Here is a 26563-nt window from a genome sequence, read left to right on the forward strand (position 1 = left end):
TTCAATAAAGTTAATTTAGTGTCTCAATGATTAACAATTGAACAAATTGTTAAAATTCATCCCACACTTTAATTATTATAAATCATTATTAAAATGTTGATTCTCTTGATTCCTTTTTGATTAAATTAAAAATAAACGAATCGACCTTAAATTAACTAATCAACTAATATGTTGTTATCCTCGTTTCTCATCCCATTTGCTCAACAACAATATAAAGACCAACATCCTACATAATCATCATCATAATCATGATAACAAAATTTAATCATAATCATAATGATTACAGGTAACAATCAACAGACAATAGTTAATGATTATAATAATTTTCATGCTCATGATAAATAATGAGAAATTATTACCAACAAATTGATTTCTGTTCACAATTAAATGGTCAGGTTGATATTTAATTCAATTGTAAACTTCCCACTTGTTTTGATGGAGAGAAAGAGCAAAAAAATAAAGTTAATTTTTAGATTGTTGTGTCAATTAGAATCAACAATTTATTAATTCAATTCAATTTCATCGTTTTAATGATCAACAACAGCAGAAGAAAAAGAAAACTTAATCAACTTGTTGGATTTTGTTGTGCATTTGCAATGGTAACTTGTTGATCGACACAAAATATAATAACCATTGAGTGTTGTTGATTGTTAATCATTTTTTTCGTATTAATATTTCACTTCCTTTTTACCAATTCTATTATATTATTTACCTGGATAAATTATATTTCTCATTCTCATGTTGAATTATATTATATTGAAACAGTTTACCAGTTTTCCATCACAATTGTAATGAAAGTCCTTTTAGATTTGACCAGCAACCGAAACATGAAAAATTGAGTAAAAAAAAAATATACCAAATTGTAGATGAAAATGTTTCTATCATGTTGATGATTCTGTTGATTCTGATGATTCTGATGATGATGGTTAATTGTATCTGCCTCATTCTCTGGTGAACCGTTCAACTGGTTATATCACGCAATCAAATGCTAACATTTACAGTGAGTTGAAATGAGCATTGAGAGAGAGAGAGAGAGATGATGAAGAAGACATTAAAAATTTTCAATTGTATTTGATTATCTTCATCATTATCATCATTGATCATGATGATTACTTTTCTTCCTCTATTCTTTTTATCAATGAAACATTGTAATTGTTAGTTAACTGACTTTATATTGTAAGTTGATCATCATCCGTTTACTGTTGTTGGATGGGAAGGGTGTGTAAACAGTTGGTCAGTGATCAAGTTAATTGTAATGATAATGATGATGATAAGGAGGAAGAGTAATTCAAAAAGTTATTATTATTATTATTACAATTGATGATAAATGTTAATCACGGTGCTATAATGTTTAACTTGCACATCGATTTGGTTCAATGTTGTGTAAGAGTGTCAGTGAGTGTGTGTGTTGATGTTTTTACGAGTTTATTTGTAATTATCTTAAACTTTACTTTTTTTTGCCATTCGGGTTGAAATTGGTGTCAAGTGATCAGGTGAGCTCACAGCTTTAAGATGATGATTATAATCATCATCATCATTGTATAGATGATTTGGACTGAATTAACTTACTCGTACCTGTAATATGCACACATACAATTAAGACACATTCGGGTCCCGGGAAAAAAAGTCAAGTTAATTTGAGTAAGTGTTTTTCTTGGTTCCTCCAACAATTTATAATGTTACCAAATCTTCAGATGATGAAAAAAAAGGTATTGCTGTGTGAGACCCAATGAATGGTGATTTCAGGTGAAGGTAAAAAAAGTGTGGTTAAGAAAAAAAAGATTTACTGGTTACGCAGGTTACATATATAAATTTAAAGGGAGAGAGAAAGAGAGAGAGAGAGAGAGAGCGATGATGATGATAATGAAGAAAGAAAGTGAGAAAAGGTCAAGGAAGATGAGCTATTAGGGAGAGAGAGAGAGATGAAGACAAACCTGAGATTCTAGTTGAATGATATTCATTTGAAATATTAACTTCTAAATGTATTCAACTTTTTTTCTTGTACTTCTTTCATCATCTCCCTCTGCCTCTCCCTCTCTCTCCCTCTTTCTTTCTTGCTTATCATCATCTTTGAGGTTTCTTGCTAGTATATTAGGTGACAAATCATTAGTATCTTTCACTTAATAAGCTGTATCATCATTATCATCCTTCCAAGTGAAAATAAGATGATTTCTTTATCTGTCTCTCTCTTTCTACCTTTACTTTTTCATCTAATGTTATTATCTTGACTTTTGATCATTTTTGATTAACTCACACAATATAATAACTGTCCACCATCTTGATTGTCCACTGGGTGTATATTATACCTTTAGAGAAAGAGGATGACAAAAGAATATGAAGGAAAAAAAAAGTGAGATCAATATACAATTGAATCTTTGGAATTGATTATTTGCAATTGATTTGAAATTGAAAAAGAGAAGAGAAAATAAAATTAAAATTCAAGAAATCGATTCTCACTTTGATTGTTGTTAATGTTGCCAGTTCGATGGTGAATAAGAAGGGAAAAAAACTCCAATAAAAAACTTTCGTATCTTTTCAATGTTATCAATTTATCCTCTTCTTCTTACTCCTTATAACTATTACCTGAATATCCAATAATCCGATGTTAATCCTTAGAGGAAACTAAGAAATATCAACAACTTTAGAATTGAAAATCAGGTTTAAGTTTAACCCTCATCACCATAATATGAACTCCGTGAGTTTTAAGGGTGGATATTGAATCCTCTTTGTTTGGTGTTGCCTTTTTCACACCAGCATCTTGATTGTCTTCAATTGATTGTTCATTCCTGATATGTACTGATTCTGGTGGTGGTGTAACCATGATTATGCTCCTGTTTCCTTGTTCTGTATTTTTGTTGAAAATAAAAAAAAGGTTTTACATTAGATTGGTGAAAGTAAACAAACAATTAACACTGATGGTTAATAATCATCGAGTACATGATGAAAAAATAACATATGTACATACGTATAGAGAAAGAGATGAGGATAAAACAGAAAAATTTATATATTAAATGGGAAATTAAGGAGAGAGAGAGAGACTCCTTGAATTAATCAACAGGATATATGTTATATTATTATTATTAAACTCTCCACCTCTTCAATTGTTTAATTAACATCAGAACGATCTGCTTTTCTGTTTGGTGACATTGAATCAATTTCATCCTCATTAATCAGGTAACCAGAACGATTGTCCAAAACCAGATGATTTTATTTTCATTTCTTCCTTCTTGATGATGATGATAATCCAGAGTGAGTGTCTTTTAATGATTATCTTTGTTTTCGTGATGACTGCTGCTTTTTTTTGAATTTCCAACAGTTTGGATTAATAATTTTGAAATCATTTACCATCATGAATCATACTCATCTTCTGAATGATTTTACTTGATGTGAGAGTGAGTGAGTATATGTGAATGTGCTCTTGAGTGGATGATGTTGAAGATGAAGAAGAAGAAAGGGAAAGAAAGAGAAGAAAAAAAACAAGATAGAATAAGAGGATGAAGGAAGATAAAGAGGGAGAGAGGATTTGTTGAGCTTTAAAAGTATCACAGTTTATCATCAAACAGTTAACTGATAATATAAATTGTGTACATTGTTTAGATGTTGGGGTTAGTATGTATTAGAATTTTCAAGTTGATGTAATGGTTCACAGGAATACGTCGATGGAAATGATGAGGAAAGAGGAGATAAAAGAGGGAGAGAGGAAGATGAGAGAATAAAAACAAAACACAACAAATGACCAGTAGAAAGAAGAGAAAGAAAGAGAGTAAGAAGAACAATAAAATAAGGGAAGAAGAAGGAGAAAAAGACTAACCTCAACTACTTGATTATCTTCCATGTTGGGTAAGGTTGTTGTTCAACGAAGGTCAACCAAGCGTCCTTAATGCTATTACCTTTTTCTTTCTTTCTCTTTCTCTCATCCTATGGAGTTTTCTTTTTTCACCATAAAGTACCTTTTTTGACAGTAGGGTGAGAGATTCTATCATTGGGAAGGAAAAAAAGAAAGAGAAAGGACAAAGAGGAGAATATGGAAAATAGAATAGAACAAAAAAAACACTGAGGGTACACAATAGATATAGAAGAAGAGAAAATGTTGGAAAAGCAAAAATGGAGAAAAGATTAAGGTGGAATATATATGAGAATTGCCAGTAATCGATTGATTTTTGGTTAATCTTCTTTAAAACAACTGAGTAACAACAAATAAAGACAAAAGAAAAAGGTAATTAACTTAATCCCAATTAGATTAACATGTAAATACCAGATTAAGATGTGTGAGAGTTTACCTTTTGGCGTCTTTTGGGTTTAACAACATTTACATTCCCAATGAATCATTATTAACTTTTAACACTAATTTCATCATCAACCGGCGACAATTACACCTTGTTAATTGTAATTATTTTCAGTCTGTATTTAATCAGTTAGACAATTATGACAATTAAACAAAGGAAAACATTGAAACCTGAAAATTTAATCTCCAAGTTTATCAACCCCTTTCTCCTCCCGTTAGGCGGCGCTCGTCAATCAGATTTTCTTGTTTATATTCGAGTTTCTATTCGATCGTCGCCAGGTGGCGGTAGAAGAGAAAATCAGGTGATCAACAATCAACAGGAACAATTTAAATTGTTTTAATCAATTTTATAAATCAATCAATTTGAAGTTAAGAAAATTTGATAAAATGTGAATTAAATACTGGTCATCTTTTAAATTCTATTTGTCAATGGTTCTTTTCCTCTTCTTCTTCTTTGAGTTTTATCCCCCCACCGAAAAAAACAATAATCAGATTTGATTTTTGATCTACAATTAAAACCGTTAATTTTTTGTTTTGTTTCATCTAATTAAAGATGATGAAAGAAATGAAGACAATTGCTTTAACCTTTGTTTTTGTTTAAAGCAAATAAGAGCTTAATTTGTTTTCAATTTGTTGATTTCTATTTCATTTATATATATCAATATTAATATTATATTGTTATTGTTATTTGTTATAATTATCATAATTATAATTAATTAATTATTTACTATTATATATAAATATATTTTTTTTCTTATCATCATTCTTGTATTGAAACAGTTGTTTCCAACTCAGGGTATAGAGTAATTTGATCAATTGCAATTGCAATGAAGTCCTTTTTGGTTTGACCAGCAACCGAAGATGAAGATTTTTTTTTTAAGTAAAAGAGAGTAGGTTTTTTTTGTATGTTTGTGAGAGAGAAAGAAAAGAGAGAGAGAGAGAGAGAGTAGTGATGACGAGAGAGGGAGTGTGTGTGATCAGGATGAAGAAGATAAAAGTTGTATCTGCTTCTGATTTTCTGGTAAACCGTCCATTCAAATGGTGTGAGGTTGGGGGTTGATTATAACTCGTAATCAAAATCATGTTATTTTCATCGCAATTATAACAGTGAATAAGTTAAAATGTAAATATGATTAAAGAGACGAAGACATTGAGGTGGATGATGAGGAGGAAAAGTTGATGTGTATCATTTTGGTTGAGTGTTGATTACAATTGATTTTGTTTTTCCAAAAAGAGAACAGTTTAATCTCGCCTTTGTCCTTTCTTCCGTTTCTCTGAGACCAATTTGAGACCATTTTTACATAATTGTAACACTAATTGTTTATCATCACCAAGGAGAGAGAGAGAGAAAATTGTTGCTGGACACACAAAGAGTTGTTGTTGAAACAATTGTTGGTCAATGGTGAAAATAATTCTGGTGGTGGGGGTGGGTGAAGAAGATGATGATGCTCTGTGGCGATGCTCTGTGATGATAGAATAAGAGAGAGAAGAAGAAAACGAGAATAAGAGAGAGAGAAAAAATAGAAACAAGTTATAATAATTATTAACAATGGATAACAAAATGTTTTCTTTCTCACATCGATGTTGATCTCTTTGTGATAAGAATACATGTAAGTGGGTATGGTGATTTTCGGGTGTTATCAAGTTAATTTGGTTGCTTACCTTAAACTTTTTGGGTTGAAATTGGTGTCAAATGATCTGGTGACATGATAATCATCATCATCAAGTTACACCAGTCGATGTTGATACTTTTTTGGTTGCAGGTTTCACCCTTTTAAAGTAATAACGGTAAGTGTATTTAAACACAAATTCGGGTCTCAGGTAACAGAAAAAAAGTCAAGTTAATTAAGTGAATGTTTTCTTCATTTTTCCAGCACTTATGATGTTATCAAAGCTTCTGATGATGAGGATAATGATGATGATGGTGTTTGTGTGTGTAAAAAAAAGGATTACTGTTGTTATTAGCTTGTGTTTTTGGAACCAAATGAAGGATGATTTCAGTTGCAGAAGAAAAAAAAATCGTGGTTAAGAAAAAAAGATTTACTGGTTACGCAGGTTAAATATGAATTTCGGGAAGAAAAAAAGATAGAGAGAGAGAGAGAGAGAAAGATGATTTTGATGTTGATGATAAGGTGAAGAAATTGAGAATAGGCAATGGGAAGATGAGAACAGCTATTAGTGAGAGAGAGCCATGGTAGCCATTGTCATAACATGGCAGCTTTTACATGAAGGATTAAGGGTTCGGAAAAGTTTCCTTTTGTACAATTTGTAGACATCGAAAATTGTATAATAATCTCTAAACAAATGTCTTAAAAATTTTGCAGCAATGAATTTAAACCAATCACTGTATCTCCGACGAAGATGAAGATATATCACAAAGGTGGGAACAATTGTTTTTTCACCCAATTTTAATGAACCAATGGTTTGTGCTTTGTGATCCTCATCTTCCAGTGAGATATAAAGAAGGCAACCTTGCAGACCACAGGGTTCAGTCTCGGACATTCCAATAATATCTGAGGCTATTTTTTTGGTAAGGTTAGCAGGTAAATCGGTTGGACTGCGAATTATTTTCTTCTGATTGAGAACTTGTTCAATTCGCTTGGCGATTTCACTAATGGTGGCCTCCAGTTCACTATTATTGTTACCAACGGGAGTCACACTATTTTCAAATGAGAATATTGAATGGAAAGAAGGTGACAGTTTATCCATAACATGAGTTAATTTGTTATTCTCATTGTTGTTATTATTGGTGGTGTTGGAGTTTGTAGTTGTAGTAATAGTAGTTGTAGAATTGATGTTGGTATTAGATGTGTTGACATTATTCTTATGGCTATGTAAAGACATAACTATCTTTGGTTGGATATATATTTTTTTGTTATTACTTTTCGAAAGATAAGAAAAAAAAATGGATCAGAAAAATTGAACAAGATGATGAGAGAGAAAGAGAGACAAAAAGATTGAATGTTATTTAGTAAAATGAGATACAATTAAAAATAGAAAATACTAAACAATAATACAAATAAAATGATGGTGATGATGGTGTTTTTTTGTTTGAGTTGATGAACACAAAGATGATTCAAGGGGAGAGAGAATGAGAGAGAAAGAAAATGAATTTTCAATTGGGAGAAAAAGTGAACAAAGAAAAAAACGATTTTTTCTACAGTGTTCGGGAGATCTTCTCTTCTCAAAGTCTAACCAACAACTAAAAAGATTTCGTTCTCTTGTTACCAACCAAGAAGAGAAGAGAAGAGAATCCGAAAGGTGTCGCTTCATATTCTTTTCGCTGTTGCTAAGCTCTTTGTTCTCTTTCTTTTCTCTTTCTTTTCAGTTTGTTCTCTTTCTCAATTTCTTTCTTTATGTTATATTTTTTTTCTCTCTCTTTTCTTTGTCTCTTTGTTTCTCTTTCTTTTTTTCTCTCTTTTTTTTATCATCTTCTTTCTTTTCTTTCTTTCTTTCATCATCATCATTTCTCTTTCTTTCTCTCGTTCTTTCTCTCGTTCTTTCTTTCTTTATCTCCATCTTTCTTTTTTTATTGTGTGATCTCTTTTATTTTTTTTTCTCTGAATCCATTTTCCTTTTTTTCTGGTTCAACCCCATCATCCACCATGTTAATTTCTTGTTGTTGTTGACTTGTTTCAAAATTTTCGGCTAAACAATTAATGGTTTGTTGGTAACAAATTAAATCTCCACATCATCGGAATCATCGACAATCAATTAACAAAAATCAACTGTCATTTTTGGGTTAATTAAGGTATTAATACATATACAGTTAAAAGAAACCAGAAATAGAGAGAGAGAGAGAGAGTAACAACAACAAAGAAAGAAAGAAAGAAAAAGAGAGAGAGAGAGAGAAAGAGAGAGATAACATTGAATTAATAGTTAAATTGTCAAAATTGTTTTGGTTTTCTAATCATAGAGACAAAACAAATCAGGTAAGGATTATTAACCTTTAATTGTTGAGGCTATTGAATCAGGTAATCATCATCATCGTCATCATTTTTATTTACCAATATAAACATATAAGTGTAAATAAATCATTTAATGTTACTAATGATAAATAGATTGAATCACATCTCAATCATTTATACAACCACAACAATTAAATCACATCACCAAAGGTATAAAGAGAGAGAGAGGTAAAGATAAAGGTTAGTATTAATATACATATAAGAGAAAAAAAAATTGTTTCGAGTTAATTTCTACACAATTAAATTAACATTCACATATCATCAACCAGTAAGTATTAACAATATTAACAATCCAGTAATAAGCGTTTGCTTCAATTAGTTTATTAATTGTCTTGAAACAATTAATTAGATGAAGATGATGAACAAAACTCATTAATGGATAATAATAAATATACAATAACAATAATAAATTGATAGTCTCAAAGGTTTTCCTGATATTAGTAAACAATTAATAGCCTTTAGGGTTAACTGTTCATACTATTGATCGAAATGTGTTATTGTCTAATATTCATGATTATCTTCAACTGATTAAATCCCTAAATCACATTAACTGTTGTAACTTAATTAGTTTTAATCATAATAATAATTTTCTTTTCCCATTCATTTATTACAGATTATAATTCACAATCCATTTGGTTCATCATCTTGTTCATTCTGGTTCCACCTAAGAATCTAATATCTTTGGATGATGTGGATTACTTATTGTTAGAGGTTATTGTTATGATGATGAGGATGATAAAATTCTTTGTGTGCTGTTTGTTGATTTGCAATTTTCATCTTGTTTTTTTTTTATTTCTAAAAATGAGAATAACAACAACAACAAGCAAGAACAACAAAAGTTAATTGAGGTTATTATACAAACAGATAAAAAAAAGTGTTTACATATGTTTGAAAATAAGGAAAAGGATAAAAGTGTCAAAAGAGTTAATAGTGATGAAGATGAAGAAGATGATCGTGCTGATGATCATGTCAAGTCAGGAAGTTATTACATGGTATCCAAGGCAAGAGTGGATTTATCTTCCATTTCTCTTCCATTTCTCTTTCTTTTTTTCTTTCTTTCACTTCGATTCTAATGTCATTCTATAACCTCTTTTTCATCTCTCTCTCTCTCTCTCTCTCTCTTTCTCTCTCTTTTACTGTTTCTCTCACTCTCATCTTTCTTTTTCTCTTTTCAGGTTTTATCTTCTCTTTCTTTCTGGTCTTTGACGTTTTACTGATGGAAAACAAAGATGAGTGAGTGAGAAAGAGAGATCGTCAATAAGGGCTTCCCTATTAATTGCAAGGTTAACTGAAAGTGATAGTAATAGAGATGATGACGAGAATGATGAGAGCGAAAGATGGAAAGAGAGAGAAAGAGAAAGAAAGTTAGAGAACCTTTGGATCTGTGTCAAATGTTTATGATTACGAATTTTTTATCCTTCGTCTTCTAAATTTTCTTTCATCATCTTCATCATCTTCAGTAGCATCATCATCATCACCGAAAATTCATCTTCTCTCTTTCTCTTTCCCTATGTCAACTCTGATTCCAGGCTTCATGAATAACAAAGGATTCCCCCGGCATCTTTTTTAGCTTATCATCTTCCTCGTCTTCCCTTGAAATAACCAGATCATCATCCTCTTACCATAAATCTCTCTCTCTCTTTCTTTCTTTCTCTTTCTCTTTCTTTTTTCTTACATCAAAAAAAGGTTCACTTTGTATTCCTGCCAAACGTAACCGTAATAATCGGGTGATGTTGATTGTTTGTGAGTATCATCACTTTAAATTTATCCTCTATCATATGGATCAAGCTACTTTTCATCCTCTCCCTCATTTCACTTACTCTCACTGTTGCTTCATCTTCTTCATCATCATCATAATCATTATCATCCGTGTGTGTATGTGAGTATCTGAGTGTATACCTTGTTTACCTCATCCTCGGCCTTCAGAGTATTTTTCACTTCTCTTGTCCTTCGAATTGTTTTCTCTCTCTCTCTCTTTTCACTTTCTTCTCCCTCATCACCACCATAGACTTTCAGGCTTCTCCCTCCTTCCCTCTCCCTCTTCTCTCTCTCTCTCTCTCACTCTGATCCCTGTAGTTGGGTAAAAGTAACCCAACTGTAAACAAAGTCAACACAATGATAATTATAATCATGATACTCACACACACACAGTCAAGAATATGATCCGATATGATTTGGAAAATTATTAATACTACAATTAACTTTTCTCTCTCTTTCTCTGGCAATTAGTACAATGATGATAATCATAATCAGCTCATAATTATTTAACACGATTTATCTTAATCAAACAAGAAAAAAAAAGAAAATTAGTTCAATCAAAATCGACACAATTGTCAAACATATTGATTCATATTCAAAGCAATCAATTACCTTATCCTTCAATTTTAATTGTTACCCTTAATCATGAAACAGCTTTTCTTAGATGTTGATGGTTGTGTATGTGTTTCCAAGTGATAAATTGTTGTTGCTAAATTGTAATTAAAAACAAATTAGATGACAAAATAGTAGCAATTGTTAATTAGTAATAGAAACAGAAAGTCAATAATTTAAACACAATTAAAATTAAATTTCAATTAGTTTGAGAAATTAAAGAATTGATCTGAAACGAAATGAGAGATAGAAAACTGAAGAAATGGTTAAATAGATTGTTAAATTGTGATTAAAAAGCACAATTGAAAATCCCCCTCAAGTGATCACTGAACAAAATGATTAACAGTAATTAATTAAGGGTACAAATTGTAAACGATTAGCGGCCAACCACAAATAATAATTAATAATTAGAAAGAAAAATTTAACAAAAAGAGAGATAGGAAAAGATAAACTAAATTAATCTAATCATTTAGTTGTATGAATAAATTTTTCTGATGATTAACGGGAACGGAAAACTAAATCGGTCTAATGAGAATGTGTCACTAACTAAATTAACTAATTGAATTATCAATTAACTTATTCCGATTAAGATACACACACACAGTTAATCGCTGAAAAGGGTTGGATACGGAAGTTAATTATGTTTAAATTTCACTTTGGCCTTTCCAATGACCAACAATCAACAAATCGACAGGTTATATAAGGTTGAAGGTTTCCAATTGTCACATTTAATTGTCATCAACGTTTCGAGCAATGTAACTGATTATTTTTATTGGGTGTTCTTTTCTTTATTTCTTTCATTGTCTTCTAACCATTGGTCATCTATTCCAAAAGAGAAGTTTATATTAATTAAATTAGTGATTGTTCTTCGTAATTGTTTGAATATTAATTGTGTGGATAAAGAGAAGGAGAAAAAAAATGTCTACCTACACTCGGAGATTATGTTACCTCCTATTTCTTTGTTTGATCATCGCCTTTGTTGAGAGTAGCAAAAAATTTCGAAAAGGTTTAATTCTTGGATACTTGTTATCCTCTTCCAATTCGGATATTGCACCTTTGATTCCATTTGCTCTAGGGTAAGTTATCCATTAATTTAATCATCACAATCAATCAATCAACACCTTAAGGTTAATCCGATGATTGAGTTTCTTTATAAATCCATTGAGAGAGAAATGGGAATTTACCGAAACATAGAGAAACAAAACAAGTTACAGTAACTTTGAATTCGTCGTTCATTTGGATCTATTTTGGAAGAATAAAAATTAATTAAAAATAGAATAGAATTAAATTAAAAATTGATCAATTCTAATTAGAAAACAATAACAATGACAATTAGAAAAATTTTCACTCGATCAGCTGTTGACTTTTTTTCGCTTGTATGGTAACGCCATCTATCGGTTTTCAATCGAACAAAAGTTTTCTTTTTTTCTCAATTGTTACAATTGAATTTAATTCACTTAATCAAAAGTTAATCATTTGACTAATTTTCTTTTTTTTTGCTTTTTTTCGTATATTTTCTTCTCTAGTGGATTTGATAATATTCTGCGATGAGAGATGACAATGAAATGGAGCAATTTATTTTTCTGATTTACAATCAATCGGAATGAAAATCTCTCAACAATTAACTCTAACGATTTCTTGATTTAATTAACTAAGTACATAGTTGGACTACTGGATATTAATTAATTGCTGGACATTTAAATAGTAACCAGAAATGAGTTTTTAAATTGTAATAAACGGCGAGAAATAAATTAATATACAATTAAAAAGTTTGATGACAAAAATTGAAATTTAATTTAATTGGGATGGAAAAGGAAGAAAAATTAATTGTTAATTATTGTGTTAATTAGCTGAATTGGGAGAAATGTAACAACTTCAATCAATAATAAGGTTGATTGATTGTCTTAATTACAATGAGATAATTAAATCAATGGGTAAGAATGAATTTCAAACTGATTTTAACAACAATTGACAAATCGTTTGAAAATAAATAGTGAGTTAATTGTTAATATTATTATTAAATTTGTACAATGATTAAGTTTTTGGACAGGTAACAATTTATATTGATTGTATTGGTCAGTACATGTAAGGGTGACCAAAGTGATGATGATGATGATGAGAGTGACCATCATCCCATGAATCTGAATGATGATGATGATGATGATGATCCTCAATTAAATCAACATGATGATGATGATCAATATGATTACTTAGATGATGATGATGATGATCAACATGTTCAACGTGATGATGATGATGATGATGTTCACTGAGAGAGAGAGAATGATTAATTTAATTGGAAACAGAAAGAAAGGAAAAAAAATCAATCACATATAAAAGAAATTAATTAATTTTGATTAATGATAATCCATTAGTTAGATTGAATCAACTAAATCATGAAAGAAGATAAAAATTAATCCTTAATAATCATTCATCATAAATTGACTACAATTTATCACTAATTTCATTGATTAACCTAAATTGTTAATCATTTCCTGTAATCAAACAAATCACATTGATTCAAATTCATTTACAATTCATCGTTATCATTAAAGGTAATAAAACATATTCATTGATTATTATATTCACTATCACTTGTAATCATTAAATAAAACTCTTAATTGTGATTAATTGGAGTTAATTACTTACGGAATCTCGAGTCTCTGGTTAGATATTGGAATTGGAACCGGAACCGGAATTGGGTGATGATAACGGTTCTTTCCAGCCCCAAGAACCGCTGCTAAGGCTACACCATAGAGTAACTTTTTACTTGATTCAATTGTGGCAATTAAACTGATCACAATTAAGCAGTTAAACATAATCCAATGAGATAAATTCATTATGTATAAATTATTTGGTTATCACAATGGTAACAATTAATTGATTGTTGATGTTGATTGAAAATTGTGAGTAACTAAAGTAAACCAAAATTTAAATTTTCATCAACTTTTTATATGTTCATTAATCAACAATTAACTTTACCGAGTGAGCATTTTTAATTACTCTCACTAATCTGATTTTCCTTGATTTATTCATTTCCATCACAATTAAAAAAGTTAATCATGGTTGATTAGTTTAATCTCTTCTCGTTACAATTAATAAATATCATCTATGATTTGATTGTTTGTCTTTTCCGGAAGCAATGAGACAATCAGTAAATTGTTGATTATTAACTTAATTTCTCTCTTTCTCTTTATTAATTGTTCATTAATCAATTGTCCTCTTTTTTTTCGCGATCAATTTTAATTGTTAATCATTGAAATTGATTTAAATTATTCAATCTAGATCATAACTGTGTGACTCTTGATTGTCAATTATTGGTTAATTGTTGAATCTTATTTTCAAACAGTTTGTTGCTCATTTCAAATTAACTGTCTCATTTTAATTTCTGTTAAATTGTTAATATTGAATTAAATTGATTAATGACCGTGATTTAAATTATTACAACAATCATGATTGGATTAACTTTTAAATGGATCAGAGACTTTAATTGTTGTTGTTGTTTTAATGAATTTAATATATAAATTGTTGAAGATGGAGATGATGATAATAATGATGAGGAACAATTAAATGTCAGCAATTAAAAAAAAATGTGAAAAAAATTAAGAGAAACAAAAAACAATCATTTGAACCAAAATCAAAAATTAACTGAAAAAAAAATTAACAGATTATCATGTTAATCATAATCACGATTAAGTTGATTAACTAATCATTTCCTTTTGCCAAACATGTTACCCTGAAGTTGACCAGCACCTCCGATGTGTCCAAGGTATTGAACTCCGGTGTTCCAATTATCATATTGTCCAGAATGTCCAGATGACCAGTGGTCAACTGGATGATGATACGAGTGTTGATATGTACTGGAAGAGAGCGAGGGAGAAAGGGGAGAGGAGAAAACACTTTGAGATGTAATTTGAAGAAAAGAAAAAGAGAGAAAAGTTATTCCAACTAATTTAATTGTCTTTAAATTTGTTAATTTGGACAATTTACAGACAATTAATGGTTAGATACAAACACGGAACACAATTAATGATCAACTAATTTACAATCAAATTGATTGTTAAACTTACGGAACCAAAATTATTTGTGGCTGTTGTTGGGGCACATGATGAATCTGTGGGGCAGAGTGTTGGTGTTGACCCATTGGAACCGGAATCGGATATGGAATCGGAATGGGAACAATATGTGACCCACCATGATGAACTGGACCACCACCACCACCGCCTAGAATGATGGTTCGTTCCTGAACAAATCGACGATCGAACAAAAATTTTAGAACAAAAAAATGTTTCGAAAAACTTTTTCCCTTTTGGTGATAATAAACTTCGTTCAAATACTCTAAGGGTTTAATTGTTGATTCGATTTCTTTACCAATGATCAATATCGAACTTTGAACATTCGATCGATAATCAGAATCGAAAAAAAAAATTTCTATCATATTATATTTTCGTTACTCGAATATTAGTTTTCTCTTTTTTCTTCTTTCGGTTATTGATTAACAATTAAGAGAAATTAATTAACTTACCTTTCCTTTTTTCTTCGGTGATACATTTCCTATTAAAATCGCTAGAAATGCAATCATAAATAAACGTAAATGGCTCATGATTTACTGATTGTTATGATTAATTATCCACCTTAATTGTCCTAAAACAGAAAATGATTAACGATATTACAATTAGATGAAAATCTTAAAGATCATTTTTAAAATCATTTACATACTCAACTAAATGATAATCCAATTGTTGGGAACAATTAACGAAACGTATTTATAATAAACCAGATTTAATTAGACAATAAATTCACAATTAAGACATTAACAGTAATATTTATGAAAGAGGAGATGAATATGAAAGTTAATTGTTTGATCAACGTTTAATCAACTTAATGAGAACCAAGAAATTGAAGATGAACCATTTTATATGAAAAATTAAAGTTAATCAACTCAAATGATTTAAGGGTTGTCCTTAATTGTTTACTATTATTAACCTTAACTATCAACCCCCTGACCACCCACTACCTTAGCCTCCTCCCTGATGGCTCAATGTCCGACCCTTAATCATCAATCAGATGAGAACAATTAATTTTAATTCGGTTCAATAGAGTAAATCGTTTTCTCCATTGGTTTCTATTCAACAATTAACAATTAACAATTTAATTTTCCCTTTTTCTTTACTCTAATCAAACTCACAACTCTTTTCAACCCCCATCCAACTGTTAATTGCGTGATAATCATGGTAATCATTAAATCATCAACAATTTAATCATTGAGTTAGTAAATCAATGAGAGGCAATTTAATCCAATAATCAATTTGTCCCTTCAATTGATTTAGAGACCAAAATAAAATTAATTTAATTCACTGTCTACTATTAAGCTTAATTGTTTTCACTTGATTGTATCATCATCTAAATTATCAAACAATTAACAAATATCTAATATCAAGTGATTTAAATTTCAGATTCTATGGGAAATTGATTAAGGTTAATGAGATTTAATTGTTGCGATGATTAGAGATTCAAAATTTAAATGATTAACCTTGAGCTTTGAATGATTCTGATCTTTAATTGTAACAATTGACTTTCATTGATGATTTGGTTAAGCAAAAAAAAAAGGTTTGTTAATAATTTAATTGTAGATAAAAATAATTTGATTGTTGATTTTAATTGTCTCATTTGTTGAATAAGATTTTAATTTGAAATCTTCTCAATCATCAAGATATAATTACGAGTTGATGAGTTAAACAATCAATTGGTCACAAACAATGAACTTTTAATTGTGATCACAATTAAAGTAACCAATGAAACGATGAAATTAGATCAACCAATTTAATTATTAGGGTTAATTTAAAAGTTTCATCTCAATCAACCGAAACAATCATCCTAATCATAATTACCTTAATAACAACAACAATTTAAAAACTAAATCATATCAAAATAATTAATAATAATGAGACTATGATGATGATGAGTTAGATTTTTGAATTAAATCAGTTAATCAGTAAACCCAAACAATTAAAATAAAAACAGTGAAAGTTTTTGATCAGCTGATTGAAATCAACAATCACCATTAACTAATTATATTTATATATAAATTAATTAACACGTTCATTGTCAAGGATTTGAGAGTAATTAATGATTATAATCAACAGTAAACAATTAAAGTCTCATAAGCAATCAGATTGTGATGAGAAAAAAACAAAATTAGAAAAGTTTTTCAAGTTAATTAGATGGAAATGAAAAAGTTAATCAAACTAATCAAGTTGATGATAATCAAAGTAAGTTGATAATTTATTGATCAACCCTTAATTGTTGTCAATTGAATCAATATTAAACATAATTGTAATGATAATTGTGATTGAAATTGATGATCACAAAAACAAAGGTAACTAAGGTAATAGTTACAACGAGTTATGTTTACAATTTTTAATCACAATTAATCAATAATCAAATTAAACTCTACGCAATGTCAACAGTGTGTAGGTTAAATTACAATATTGATTAAATTGTTATTTAAACAATCATCTTGGCGATGATCAAATGATTATGATAACTTTTTTTGCTACGAAGAAACAAAAAAGTAAATATATTATCATAACGATCAATTGTTAATTGTGTCTTCGCGTTTAACTAACTACAATTAAAATTATGGTTAAATATGTATCATGATTATGATGATGATCAGGACGATGATGAAGACAATATAAGACAATCAATAGATTCGCTATTAACTTGGAAAGGTAAAAGGCAATTTAGATAATCAATTGTGAATGTTGAGATCAAAAAGTTTCAATTGTTACCCTTAATTGTGAAAGTGTTACAATTGTCATTGGATTTTTTTGTAAATTTAGTAAATTGTTTACGATAATCAAGTTTCATCAGTGGTTCTTGTTGTTGGTGTATGGGAGCAGAATTACATTGGGATTAAAAGGATTGAAAGGATTGAAAAGTGGCCTCAAATTTTGGCAGAAAATAATTTAATTTGTACAAAGAATTGGATTACAATTGTTATTTACATAAATTCGTAGGTTAATTGTTGGAAAGGTTGTTAATTGTTCTGATTGTGATGCAACATCAATTCGAACAGCGAAAAAGTTTCTCTCATCCTTCATCGAACCCAAAGGAAGGACTTTACGAAAATATTCCAAAACTTTCGTACGAAACATGGTTCAAATTATTCGGCTTATTGTCCAGTGGACTTGACCACGAACGTCGATATGGTCCAATTAAACAAGATCGAACACCGGTCAAGATTAAGCGACTTTACTGTCAACTGATAACTGCGATGTTGTGGTTCTTTGCCGTTCGTGGGTTCGTCTTGATGTTTATCGACGATAAAGGTTTAGCCGTTCTAATGGGTGACCTATCGGTTTATTGGAATGATTACCGAATGTACTACCTAATGCCAACCTTTTACTATTCCTTTTCATCGGCACTGGTGGCCACTACTTTTCTCCTTAAAGAACGTGACCTTTCCTGGTTCATCCCTTTCATGACCTTCTCTCAGCACCAATCAACCAATCCAAACGATAAACTTGGTTTTCACCGATGGCGAAATTTAATATTTACCTTATTCAATTTAACCGTTACCTCTTGGGTCACTGGATCCATGGGCTATCTGACCTATTCAGCGGCACGGGATAATATGGATGCTCACACCTTCCGTCTTTTCATGCCCTGGCTGGTAGTCCAGGTTATCTGGTACTTTTTCATGACGGGAATCATAATGTTCACAACTTCGTACTTTAATTTGGTCTGTCTTATGGTACAGAAAAAGTTTTCCGACGTTGCATCGGAAATTGAGGCACTTGCCGAAGGTGATCCTGGTCCACCGGGTTCTAAGAACGATGATCTTACCCGATTGTATTTCGCTCATAATGATCTTTGTGAAATTACCGATGAATCTAATTCCTTTTGGCAATATATTCTATTCTATATTATCGGTAATTTTATCCCCAATTTCTGTTATGTTATGTACACCCTGTTCTTTGGTGATCTGGACACTCCACTGGCCATTTTTTCCTGGTTCATATTAGGTCACACTTTCCTCATAATGGCCATCCTTTCCGTTTCCGCCGCCGATGTTTCATCTGAGGTGAGTTGATTCACCCGAATAATATTGTTACCTAATATTGTTTATGAATAATTTCAATCTTCTCAAGAAAATTAATATTTTTCTCTCAACAATTGGTTAATTGTTCTAAACTTTTCTTCCAATTCTAATCCTTAACTAGGCTCATGCTCCTTATACTTCACTTCATACCCTTTCTTTACTTCAACTTCCAATCGATATTGAAGTTAATGTAAGTTAATTGTTGATAGCAGAATATAAATCAACTTAATTGTGATTCAATTTTCTATTCTTAAAATTTAGATGTCAACATTTCTACATCGAGTTCGAGGTCCAACAATTGGTTATTCAATTCTCGATCTATTTGTGATTACAAACTCATCGATCTCAAATGTAAGTTGATCAACAAACTCGAGTAATAACTAATTAAATGATTTCAATTTTCTTAATTGTTGTTAACCATTTAGACTGTTGCTGCAATTGCTTCATATTTTCTAATTGTTGCTGATTTCTCGAGATCAACTGTTAATCAAGGATTAATCCAAAAAGCACAATCAAAGCAAAAGGCAATCAATGAATCACTTGCAATGACAACAACAAGTTCAGTTTTAGATGCTACAACAATTTCATCAACCGGTTAATTGTTGATGTTAATCAACAAAATTGATCAAAGTTACAACCAAAAAAAAAAACAAAACAAAACAATTACAAAGTTGATCAACTAAATAAATGTAAATGATGGTGATGATGACTGTTAATTAACTTCAAGAACAAAATTGAAACCCACAATCAAATGACACACAACAAATGATTTAAATCACACAATTTAAATATACAGGGAGTTTTTTTATCCACCGGCTATTTCACTGAATATCTCAAGAACTAAAAGTCATATGAATGTCAAACTTGACCAGAGGACTAACCTACACGAACAACCTACACCTTTCAACGCGTCCTGCAGGGAATGATCTCAATGACCTTGAAAATCGTAGGTTCGAGTGCTGTTCAGTCCTCTGGTCAAGTTTGACCTTAATATGACTTTTAGTTCTTGCGATATTTAGTTAAATAGCGGGTGGATAAAAAATGCCCTGTACACAATTCAATTCAAACTAAATTTAATCTAATTTATCTAAATTAATAGTCAACAATTAACAATCTAACTGTTGACAAAACTGTTGGGCTGAATAAATTGTTTATCTTAATATTGATACAATTAATTATTTGATTGATTATTTTGACGGCAAAAGTGAAGATCGAATTTTTTTCGATTGTAATTAGTAATCGGTCCCTTTTCTTTTTTCGGTCTTTTTGAATTTTTTTTTCTCTCTCTCTCTCTCTTGTGTTTATTTCTTTGCATTCTCATTTTTTAATTGTGATATGGATGACCATAAACCGGCTCTTGTTGATACTAAAATTGAGTCAAATGTTTATGATGAAATCGTGATTGACTCTGACTCTTGTGAGGAAGATGGTCCAACAACCACCTGTGAAAATGGTCAAACCGCTGATGTCAAGTGCGAGGTTAAAAATAGAGTCTTGGATACTTTGACTCTGTCAAGCGATGATGAAGATGATCTGATTGTTGGTGAAACTAAACCTGTTGAAGAAAGTGAATCAAAACCAATTGGCCCATCAAAAGAGGTAGTTAGCAAAGTTATTGATCAGAAAATTAGTGAAAAGGATGATAATTTTGACTTGCGGTGTCAAAAAATTGAAGATGGTTTTGAGTTGTGCACCAAAGATTTAAACAATATTTCAGATGAATTTCGCTCTTGTGATGAGATTTGCAGTAAATTTGCGCCAAAGTGAGTATACACAATTAATCCTTCATCAATTAATTAATTGTCCTCTAACCACCTGTTTGTATTTTTTTAGAGAGACACATATCACCAGTAAAGGAATCATAGATGTCAAAGACGAATCATTAACAATCGATGAAACCGTTCAAAGAATCGTCTTAATAGATCCTGTACAGAGAAAAATTGCCGAAGATTTACCAATAGATAAAGAAAAGTCAACAAAGGTCAACTTAGGCCACCTTACCACTGTTACATATTTTCCCGACATTGATGTTGTCCAAACCAAAACTGCAGCTGATGTCCAAGAGATTTACAAATTACCAGCAGTCGGGCCAATTGTCAGAAAACCATTAAACGTTGGTGATCAAGTATTCGCTGTTGCCAATCCAAGTAATATGGCCAAAAGTGGTTGGCAACCTGCAACCATAATCGAAACCATAAAAATCTATGGTAAAATAAATTACAACGTAACTTATGAGGACTCATTTAAACCTTGTATGCTGTTGAAAAAAGCGCAAATAGCTTATCGACAGACTCCTTCAGTTATGCTTTCACTCAAATGTCGAGTAGTGGCCGCAGTCGATGTCAGTCAAAAAGGATCTGCGCCGCGTTTGTTATACTTTTCCGGTTTAATAGCAGAAATTGCCCGAAGAACAAATTCATTCCGATACCTGATTTTCTTTGACAATGGAGCAGTGGCCTATGTTCCATGTGATAGTGTCTTCTTAATTGCCGAAGAGAATTTATCTTTTCTAGATGATGTTCCCGAAGAATATAAACCATTTCTTCGGAAATATTTCAATGATCTTCCTGAAAGAGCTTTAGTCAAATACTCTGTTGGAACAAGAGATTCCGTTTACACCAACGATAATTGGGTTTCTGGAAAAGTAAAAAAGGTCGATTGTAGTATAGTTCGATTTTTCTTTAAATCTCTCAATAAATATGAATGGATTTATCGAGGATCTCCTAGACTTAAACCACTAGCCGGTCTTTTGACAACAACAACATCTCTTAATAGTCAAGGTAAACCAAGAGCCCCAAGGAAAAAGACTACAATGTTTGCTAATGATCGTGCTCGTCCTTTTGTTCAATATACTCGAGATGAAGAGCACTCATCAGATGATGATAAAAGATCACCAAACAAATCAGGTGTTATTATACGACCTCGTCTAGATCCATTTGATAATCGATTCCGAGCCGAGTTTGAACTTTACCCTGAACTTTTCCAACCTCCGAAACGACTCTCGTTACCCAGTTTATTTGTTCCTCATCGTTGCTGCTCAAAATGTGTTAAAAGTGACCTTGAAAATATCTCAAAATATCGTGATGTTAACCCATATGCAATTCCAGTGATTTGTGGTTGGGATCGTCAGGTTTGCATAATAAGTAATGCAAAGATGAAACATAAACGTGAAATATTTTACATTGCACCTTGTGGCCGACGACTTCGTAACATTGAAGAGGTCAATAGATTCCTCGAATCAACCGATTCAGGTCTTTCAATTGATTTATTCACTTTCTATCCCAAATTAACTCTTTACTCTGATCTAAATGGCAAACGAACCCAAGGTTGCTACTATTATGAAGCTGATGTCGCTAAAGGAACTGAAAATCATTCTCTCTCGTGTATTAATTGGGTTAACGATGATTCAATTACACCAGGATTCGAGTATTGGCCCACACGATTCCCTGGACGTGATATAAGCCTAGAAATTGATCCTCATTTTTTAATGTGCTGTGATTGTACCGATAATTGTCAAGATCGAAGCAAATGTGATTGTCAAAGACTAACAAGTGAAGCCTACGAATTGGTTAGAAATCTCAACTATAATGACCAAGGTGGTGATGGTTACAAACATCGTCGTCTCCGAAGTGTAGTTACCACTGGAATATGGGAATGTAATCCAAACTGTGCGTGTAACTCTCGATGTGGTAATCGAGTTGTTCAAAATGGGATTCGTGTTCGATTACAAATTTTCCGTACCGATAAAAAAGGCTGGGGAATCCGGTGTCTTCATGACATTCCCCCGGGCGCATTTATCTGTATCTATGCGGCTGAAGTACTTAATGAAGAATTGGCTGATGAGTGTGGTTCCAATTTCGGTGATGAATATTTAGCTGATTTAGATTATATCGAGAACGTTGAAAGATTCAAAGAGTGTTATGAAGAAGCTGTTATGGAAGAAATTTCCTCATCATCGTCAAACGAATCAGCTTCATCGACTAGTGACCAAGAATCTGACAATTACCGTAGTCGAACACGCAAAGAGAAAAAGTCAACCAATAAAAAATCGAAAAAGGAAAAAGTTCGAAAACCAAAAATGACCGGTAAACCATATCGAGAATTATTCGGTGAAAGTTCTGCCTACTCATTAGATGCCAAAAGAAAAGGAAACGTCGGCAGATATTTTAATCATTCCTGTGATCCTAATTGTTACGTTCAAAACGTTTTCATTGATTCTCATGACCTTCGATTCCCATGGGTCGCCCTTTTTTCACACAAATTTATTCCCGCTTTCACTGAACTCAATTGGGATTATAATTATGAAATAATTGAAGGCCGTAAACTTTGGTGCTACTGTGGATCAACTAATTGTCGTGGTCGCTTATTATGAATTTCATTTTCAAGTATTTCATTCATCTAAAATCATATTCATCTTTTTTTATTGAAAAAAAACTCTCACAATTACCAAATAAGTTCATGTTTTAAAGTTGTCAAGACAATTGAATCAATTAATTGGTTTTACATGAATTGTGGTTATTCCTTTTTTTATTATCGTTTTTTTAAATGAGATCGATGATTTTTAAATATTTTTGTACTATTTTGTTATAAAGTTTAAATGATGATGATATTTTTTGATAGTGATTGAAATTTATCATCGTAAAAAATAATCATTAGTAAATATAATCAAAAATTTAAGTTTGATTTGATTGTTTCTCTTTTTGCATAAAAAGTTAGAAATCAAATTAATCTTAATATTTTTAAATTGCACTTTTTTTTGGTGATTTGTATATATTTTAAATTGATTATGATTATTATGATTAACGAAGTTTGCATTTAAATATCCACAATTTAGGCACCGTAAGGATGAATATGCTTTTCGGTGCTCGACTTAGATCAAGACCATCGAATCCGTTGATTGCTTTGACGAGAGTACATTCTGGAAGCTCTGAACTGATTTTACAAGAAACAGAATCAATTGAATCAGATAATGAAATTGGCGAGGATTGAGTTGATTGTTGTGACGTTGCCGATGACTTTTTGGTTGGTGATTTTTTAGATGGCGTTCGACTCGTACAATGATGAGTAAGATAATTAACATCAACATTTTCTAAAATAAAATAAAGTATTTTAAAATCACGAGCTTTTGGTGGTTTACGATTATTAGAATCGATAGTTTGATTTCTATATTTGGATAATCGGAAAGTCTTATTGGCCAAAGAATTAAAGTCCGGTGATTTATCATAAGTGACATCGTTCACTTGTAGGAAACGAGTGAAGCCCGTTTGAGCGGCTAAATTGCAAACATGAACAGCGATGTCATTTGGTTTATAAGTTTTCAGATCAATGTGTCGGATACGATCATTGGTCCAGTGAACGGCATCACCTCCGGGATAATTGTGATAAGAAGCAACTGATGCATAAATTAAACATCCGATATTAACCCAAACGTGAAAGGCCATTAGTGCGAGGAAAACTGTTGTAACTGCGGCGAAATCTGGTGAAGGAAGATCTTCGACCGTTGGTCGTCGTGGAGTTGGTGCTGGTGGCGGTGGTTGAGTTGGAAGTGCTCTTTCTCGAGCGGTGGCTTGCGTTATTTTGGAGTATTGTTCATCGAGCACATTTTCCACACCACTGGAATCGTAGGTTTTACTTGAGACTCCTCGTTTTCTTAAGGTAATTGAAGATGTTGATGTTGAGGGAGTTGGTGTTGTAGTTGTGGCTGTGGTTGTTGTGGTTGTCACTGAAGTTGATGTTGAGGATGAAGATGATGATGGAATTGAAGTTGAATAAGACATATAAGATGAGGCCATTTGAGCGGGTGAAACTGCATCGTAACGATCGGGTAATTGGGCCGGAGGTCGGGAAACATGTCGAATGTACCTTTGTCTGAATAGTTCTGCTTCAGCGTCAATACGTTTTTCTCGTTCTTCCATCATTTTGTCCTGAGCTGCAAAGTCTTCATCGGATGTTACCTTAAATCCTAACCAACGACAGATAATATGAAGTAACCAACTCTCAGGGTGAGGTTGAAGGGTGAAAAATCTGTAAGTTGTGATGGCAATTGTATCGGCAGCGCAAGTGTTGAGCAAAGGAAGACAATAGAAGATGAATCGAACCTCTTTATGTCCAAGGAATGAGTAGAGAAAGATGAAAACGATGGAAACTGTAAAACATGATTTGATGCACCTTCGAGATGCAAAGGGTACAAAGAGAAGGGAAGATAAAAGTGTCCGTGGTAAAGCTGAATAAAAATACCAAAAGAAGGGTTGAACTCCCCAATCAGCTGATTTGTTGAGATAAACATTGTAAATCAAACCATAACCCTCAGGCCATACCCATTTTCCCCACATAAATGAGTCAAATAGAACTGTGATCGAGAGAAAGATCAGACCAGCAGGTATTCCGACTTGGAATAATTTCTTGAAGGTTAAATTTTTCTGGAAAAATATGGAATGAGCAATCATAGGGCCGAAAAGAAGAGCTGTCTCTGCACGGAAAATGACCACAGTTCCAGCGACAACGATAATAAATGAAGTGTATCTGTGTGATAGCCATTTAGCAGAAGCAATTAGAACCAAAATGAAGGCGAAGATATTTGGAAGTGGCCTCGAAGCATAGAATAGAAAATGAAATTGTGTCAATGTCAAAATACAAAGTGCACTTGTAGTATGACGACCAAATTTTCGTGTGACAGCACAAACGAACGAATAGAAACCCGCTAGAACAAATGTTGCCAGATTAGTTCGAACCACCAGTTGAATGAACAATTTATCAGGTATTCGAGGATAAAGAGACCAAGGGAAAACAACAAGACTCAAAAGGAATGGACCGATAAATGATCTCGGAAGAGGACCTTATGAGAGAGATAAATGAAGAAATAAATCAAGATTGATCGTTAATCATTCAAATAGAATAAAATAACTGATTGTGAGAAATAAAATACGACAATTTACCTGGAAAATCTTGATGGTCCCATCGCCAGTCAGAGTAATTATATGAATGAACAATATTGGTTGGCTCTTCGGAGAAAGTAAATTTCAACGGGAATTTCGAGTCAATGTACCAATCAAGTGTTCCGTTAGCTAATTTATTGGATATATCGATTGCCCTTGGAATTCCTAGATAAACGAAATCATGAATTGCTTGAAGACTGAACGATTCTTCCACTTTGGTGAACGGAGTAAACACAATAAAGGCATAAGCCAAAGCGGTTAAACCTGTGAACTGAACAGTTCGTGACATGATCAGGATTGATATGAGTGATCCCATCCTGCCAAGACACACAATTATTAAAAATGTTGCACAAATTAAGAAATCAAAATTGCGAAGATAAAAAACACCAGGGGAAAACAATCAATGTAAAAGTGTTCAAGAAAAAACAATCAACGTCAAAGGGAAAAACTTGACTAACCAATCATTTGTTTTCTATAATCATTACAATTATCACATTGGTTGTCAATTGTTGAATATCTTTAAACTTATAACCTTTGGACAGCATTTACGAAATCAATTTCTATTTAATTAATGTCATTGATAGATTGTGTATTGTTTCAATAGAATAAAATTAAACAGAGAAACAAAAAACAAAAAAAACAATTGAATAATTGGAAGTAAACAAATCAAGTTGAAAATGTTACATGAGAAAAAACCAACAATCTTATTTGATTTAAAAGGGAACAGGAAGGAAACAGTTAAAACAATCGAGCTGATTTCACAAAGATGAACAATTTATTTCATATTAATTAAATTCTCGTCAAGATTACCACTAATTAATTATAATTTCTTTTGCAATCACACAATTAGCAAGTGGTTTTTGGAGAGAATGAACAAAAATGAAAGAAATTAAATTCT

General features: G+C 31.7%; 6 protein-coding genes and 2 long non-coding RNA genes across 18 annotated transcripts; 2 read left to right on the forward strand and 6 right to left on the reverse strand.

Annotated features, from left to right (window-relative positions):
- Nucleotides 1–474: 474 nt before the first annotated feature.
- On the reverse strand, nt 475–4720 carry LOC128388867 (uncharacterized). Of its 9 annotated transcripts, none has more exons than XR_008325360.1 (6): nt 4281–4720; nt 3812–4053; nt 2966–3417; nt 2458–2844; nt 2255–2306; nt 475–1715 (listed from the first exon to the last, which is right to left on the reverse strand). It is a non-coding gene; the product is annotated as an uncharacterized LOC128388867 (long non-coding RNA). The 9 variants fall into 9 exon arrangements; XR_008325356.1 differs by having other exon boundaries at nt 3812–4183; XR_008325358.1 differs by having other exon boundaries at nt 3812–3976; nt 4281–4719.
- Nucleotides 4721–4899: 179 nt separating this feature from the next.
- LOC128388864 (DNA damage-inducible transcript 4-like protein) lies at nt 4900–7499 on the reverse strand. The gene is made up of 2 exons (XM_053348323.1): nt 5948–7499; nt 4900–5748 (listed from the first exon to the last, which is right to left on the reverse strand). Exon 1 carries the CDS (start codon nt 7127–7129, stop codon nt 6461–6463), a length of 669 nt encoding a protein of 222 aa, XP_053204298.1. The 5' UTR covers nt 7130–7499; the 3' UTR covers nt 4900–5748; nt 5948–6460.
- A 2885-nt stretch (nt 7500–10384) lies between these two features.
- LOC128388868 (uncharacterized) lies at nt 10385–11694 on the reverse strand. Its single transcript, XR_008325363.1, has 3 exons — nt 11554–11694; nt 10624–11445; nt 10385–10531 (listed from the first exon to the last, which is right to left on the reverse strand). It is a non-coding gene; the product is annotated as an uncharacterized LOC128388868 (long non-coding RNA).
- Nucleotides 11695–12448: 754 nt separating this feature from the next.
- Nucleotides 12449–13813, reverse strand: LOC128388865 (uncharacterized histidine-rich protein DDB_G0274557-like). The gene is made up of 2 exons (XM_053348324.1): nt 13273–13813; nt 12449–12892 (listed from the first exon to the last, which is right to left on the reverse strand). Exons 1-2 carry the CDS (start codon nt 13461–13463, stop codon nt 12700–12702), a joined length of 384 nt encoding a protein of 127 aa, XP_053204299.1. The 5' UTR covers nt 13464–13813; the 3' UTR covers nt 12449–12699.
- Nucleotides 13814–13947: 134 nt separating this feature from the next.
- LOC128388869 (uncharacterized) lies at nt 13948–15493 on the reverse strand. Of its 3 annotated transcripts, none has more exons than XM_053348326.1 (4): nt 15348–15493; nt 15149–15267; nt 14694–14866; nt 13948–14522 (listed from the first exon to the last, which is right to left on the reverse strand). In XM_053348326.1, exons 2-4 carry the CDS (start codon nt 15224–15226, stop codon nt 14333–14335), a joined length of 441 nt encoding a protein of 146 aa, XP_053204301.1. In that variant the 5' UTR covers nt 15227–15267; nt 15348–15493; the 3' UTR covers nt 13948–14332. The 3 variants fall into 3 exon arrangements, with proteins under 3 accessions (XP_053204301.1, XP_053204300.1, XP_053204302.1); XM_053348325.1 differs by having other exon boundaries at nt 13959–14522; nt 15343–15493; XM_053348327.1 differs by having other exon boundaries at nt 13981–14483; nt 15343–15493.
- Nucleotides 15494–17315: 1822 nt separating this feature from the next.
- On the forward strand, nt 17316–19904 carry LOC128389027 (uncharacterized). The gene is made up of 4 exons (XM_053348536.1): nt 17316–18712; nt 18852–18920; nt 18992–19081; nt 19156–19904. Exons 1-4 carry the CDS (start codon nt 17684–17686, stop codon nt 19327–19329), a joined length of 1362 nt encoding a protein of 453 aa, XP_053204511.1. The 5' UTR covers nt 17316–17683; the 3' UTR covers nt 19330–19904.
- Nucleotides 19905–20012: 108 nt separating this feature from the next.
- On the forward strand, nt 20013–23202 carry LOC128389024 (histone-lysine N-methyltransferase SETDB1-like). The gene is made up of 2 exons (XM_053348533.1): nt 20013–20493; nt 20564–23202. The coding sequence occupies exons 1-2, from the start codon at nt 20066–20068 to the stop codon at nt 23100–23102; spliced, it is 2967 nt and encodes a 988-aa protein (XP_053204508.1). The 5' UTR covers nt 20013–20065; the 3' UTR covers nt 23103–23202.
- Nucleotides 23203–23447: 245 nt separating this feature from the next.
- LOC128389025 (uncharacterized) lies at nt 23448–26496 on the reverse strand. The gene is made up of 2 exons (XM_053348534.1): nt 25666–26496; nt 23448–25565 (listed from the first exon to the last, which is right to left on the reverse strand). The coding sequence occupies exons 1-2, from the start codon at nt 25979–25981 to the stop codon at nt 23530–23532; spliced, it is 2352 nt and encodes a 783-aa protein (XP_053204509.1). The 5' UTR covers nt 25982–26496; the 3' UTR covers nt 23448–23529.
- Between the last annotated feature and the right edge of the window lie 67 nt (nt 26497–26563).

Source organism: Panonychus citri, unplaced genomic scaffold, assembly GCF_014898815.1.
Source record: "Panonychus citri isolate SS breed McGregor unplaced genomic scaffold, ASM1489881v1 Contig00104, whole genome shotgun sequence".
Taxonomy (NCBI): domain Eukaryota; kingdom Metazoa; phylum Arthropoda; class Arachnida; order Trombidiformes; family Tetranychidae; genus Panonychus; species Panonychus citri.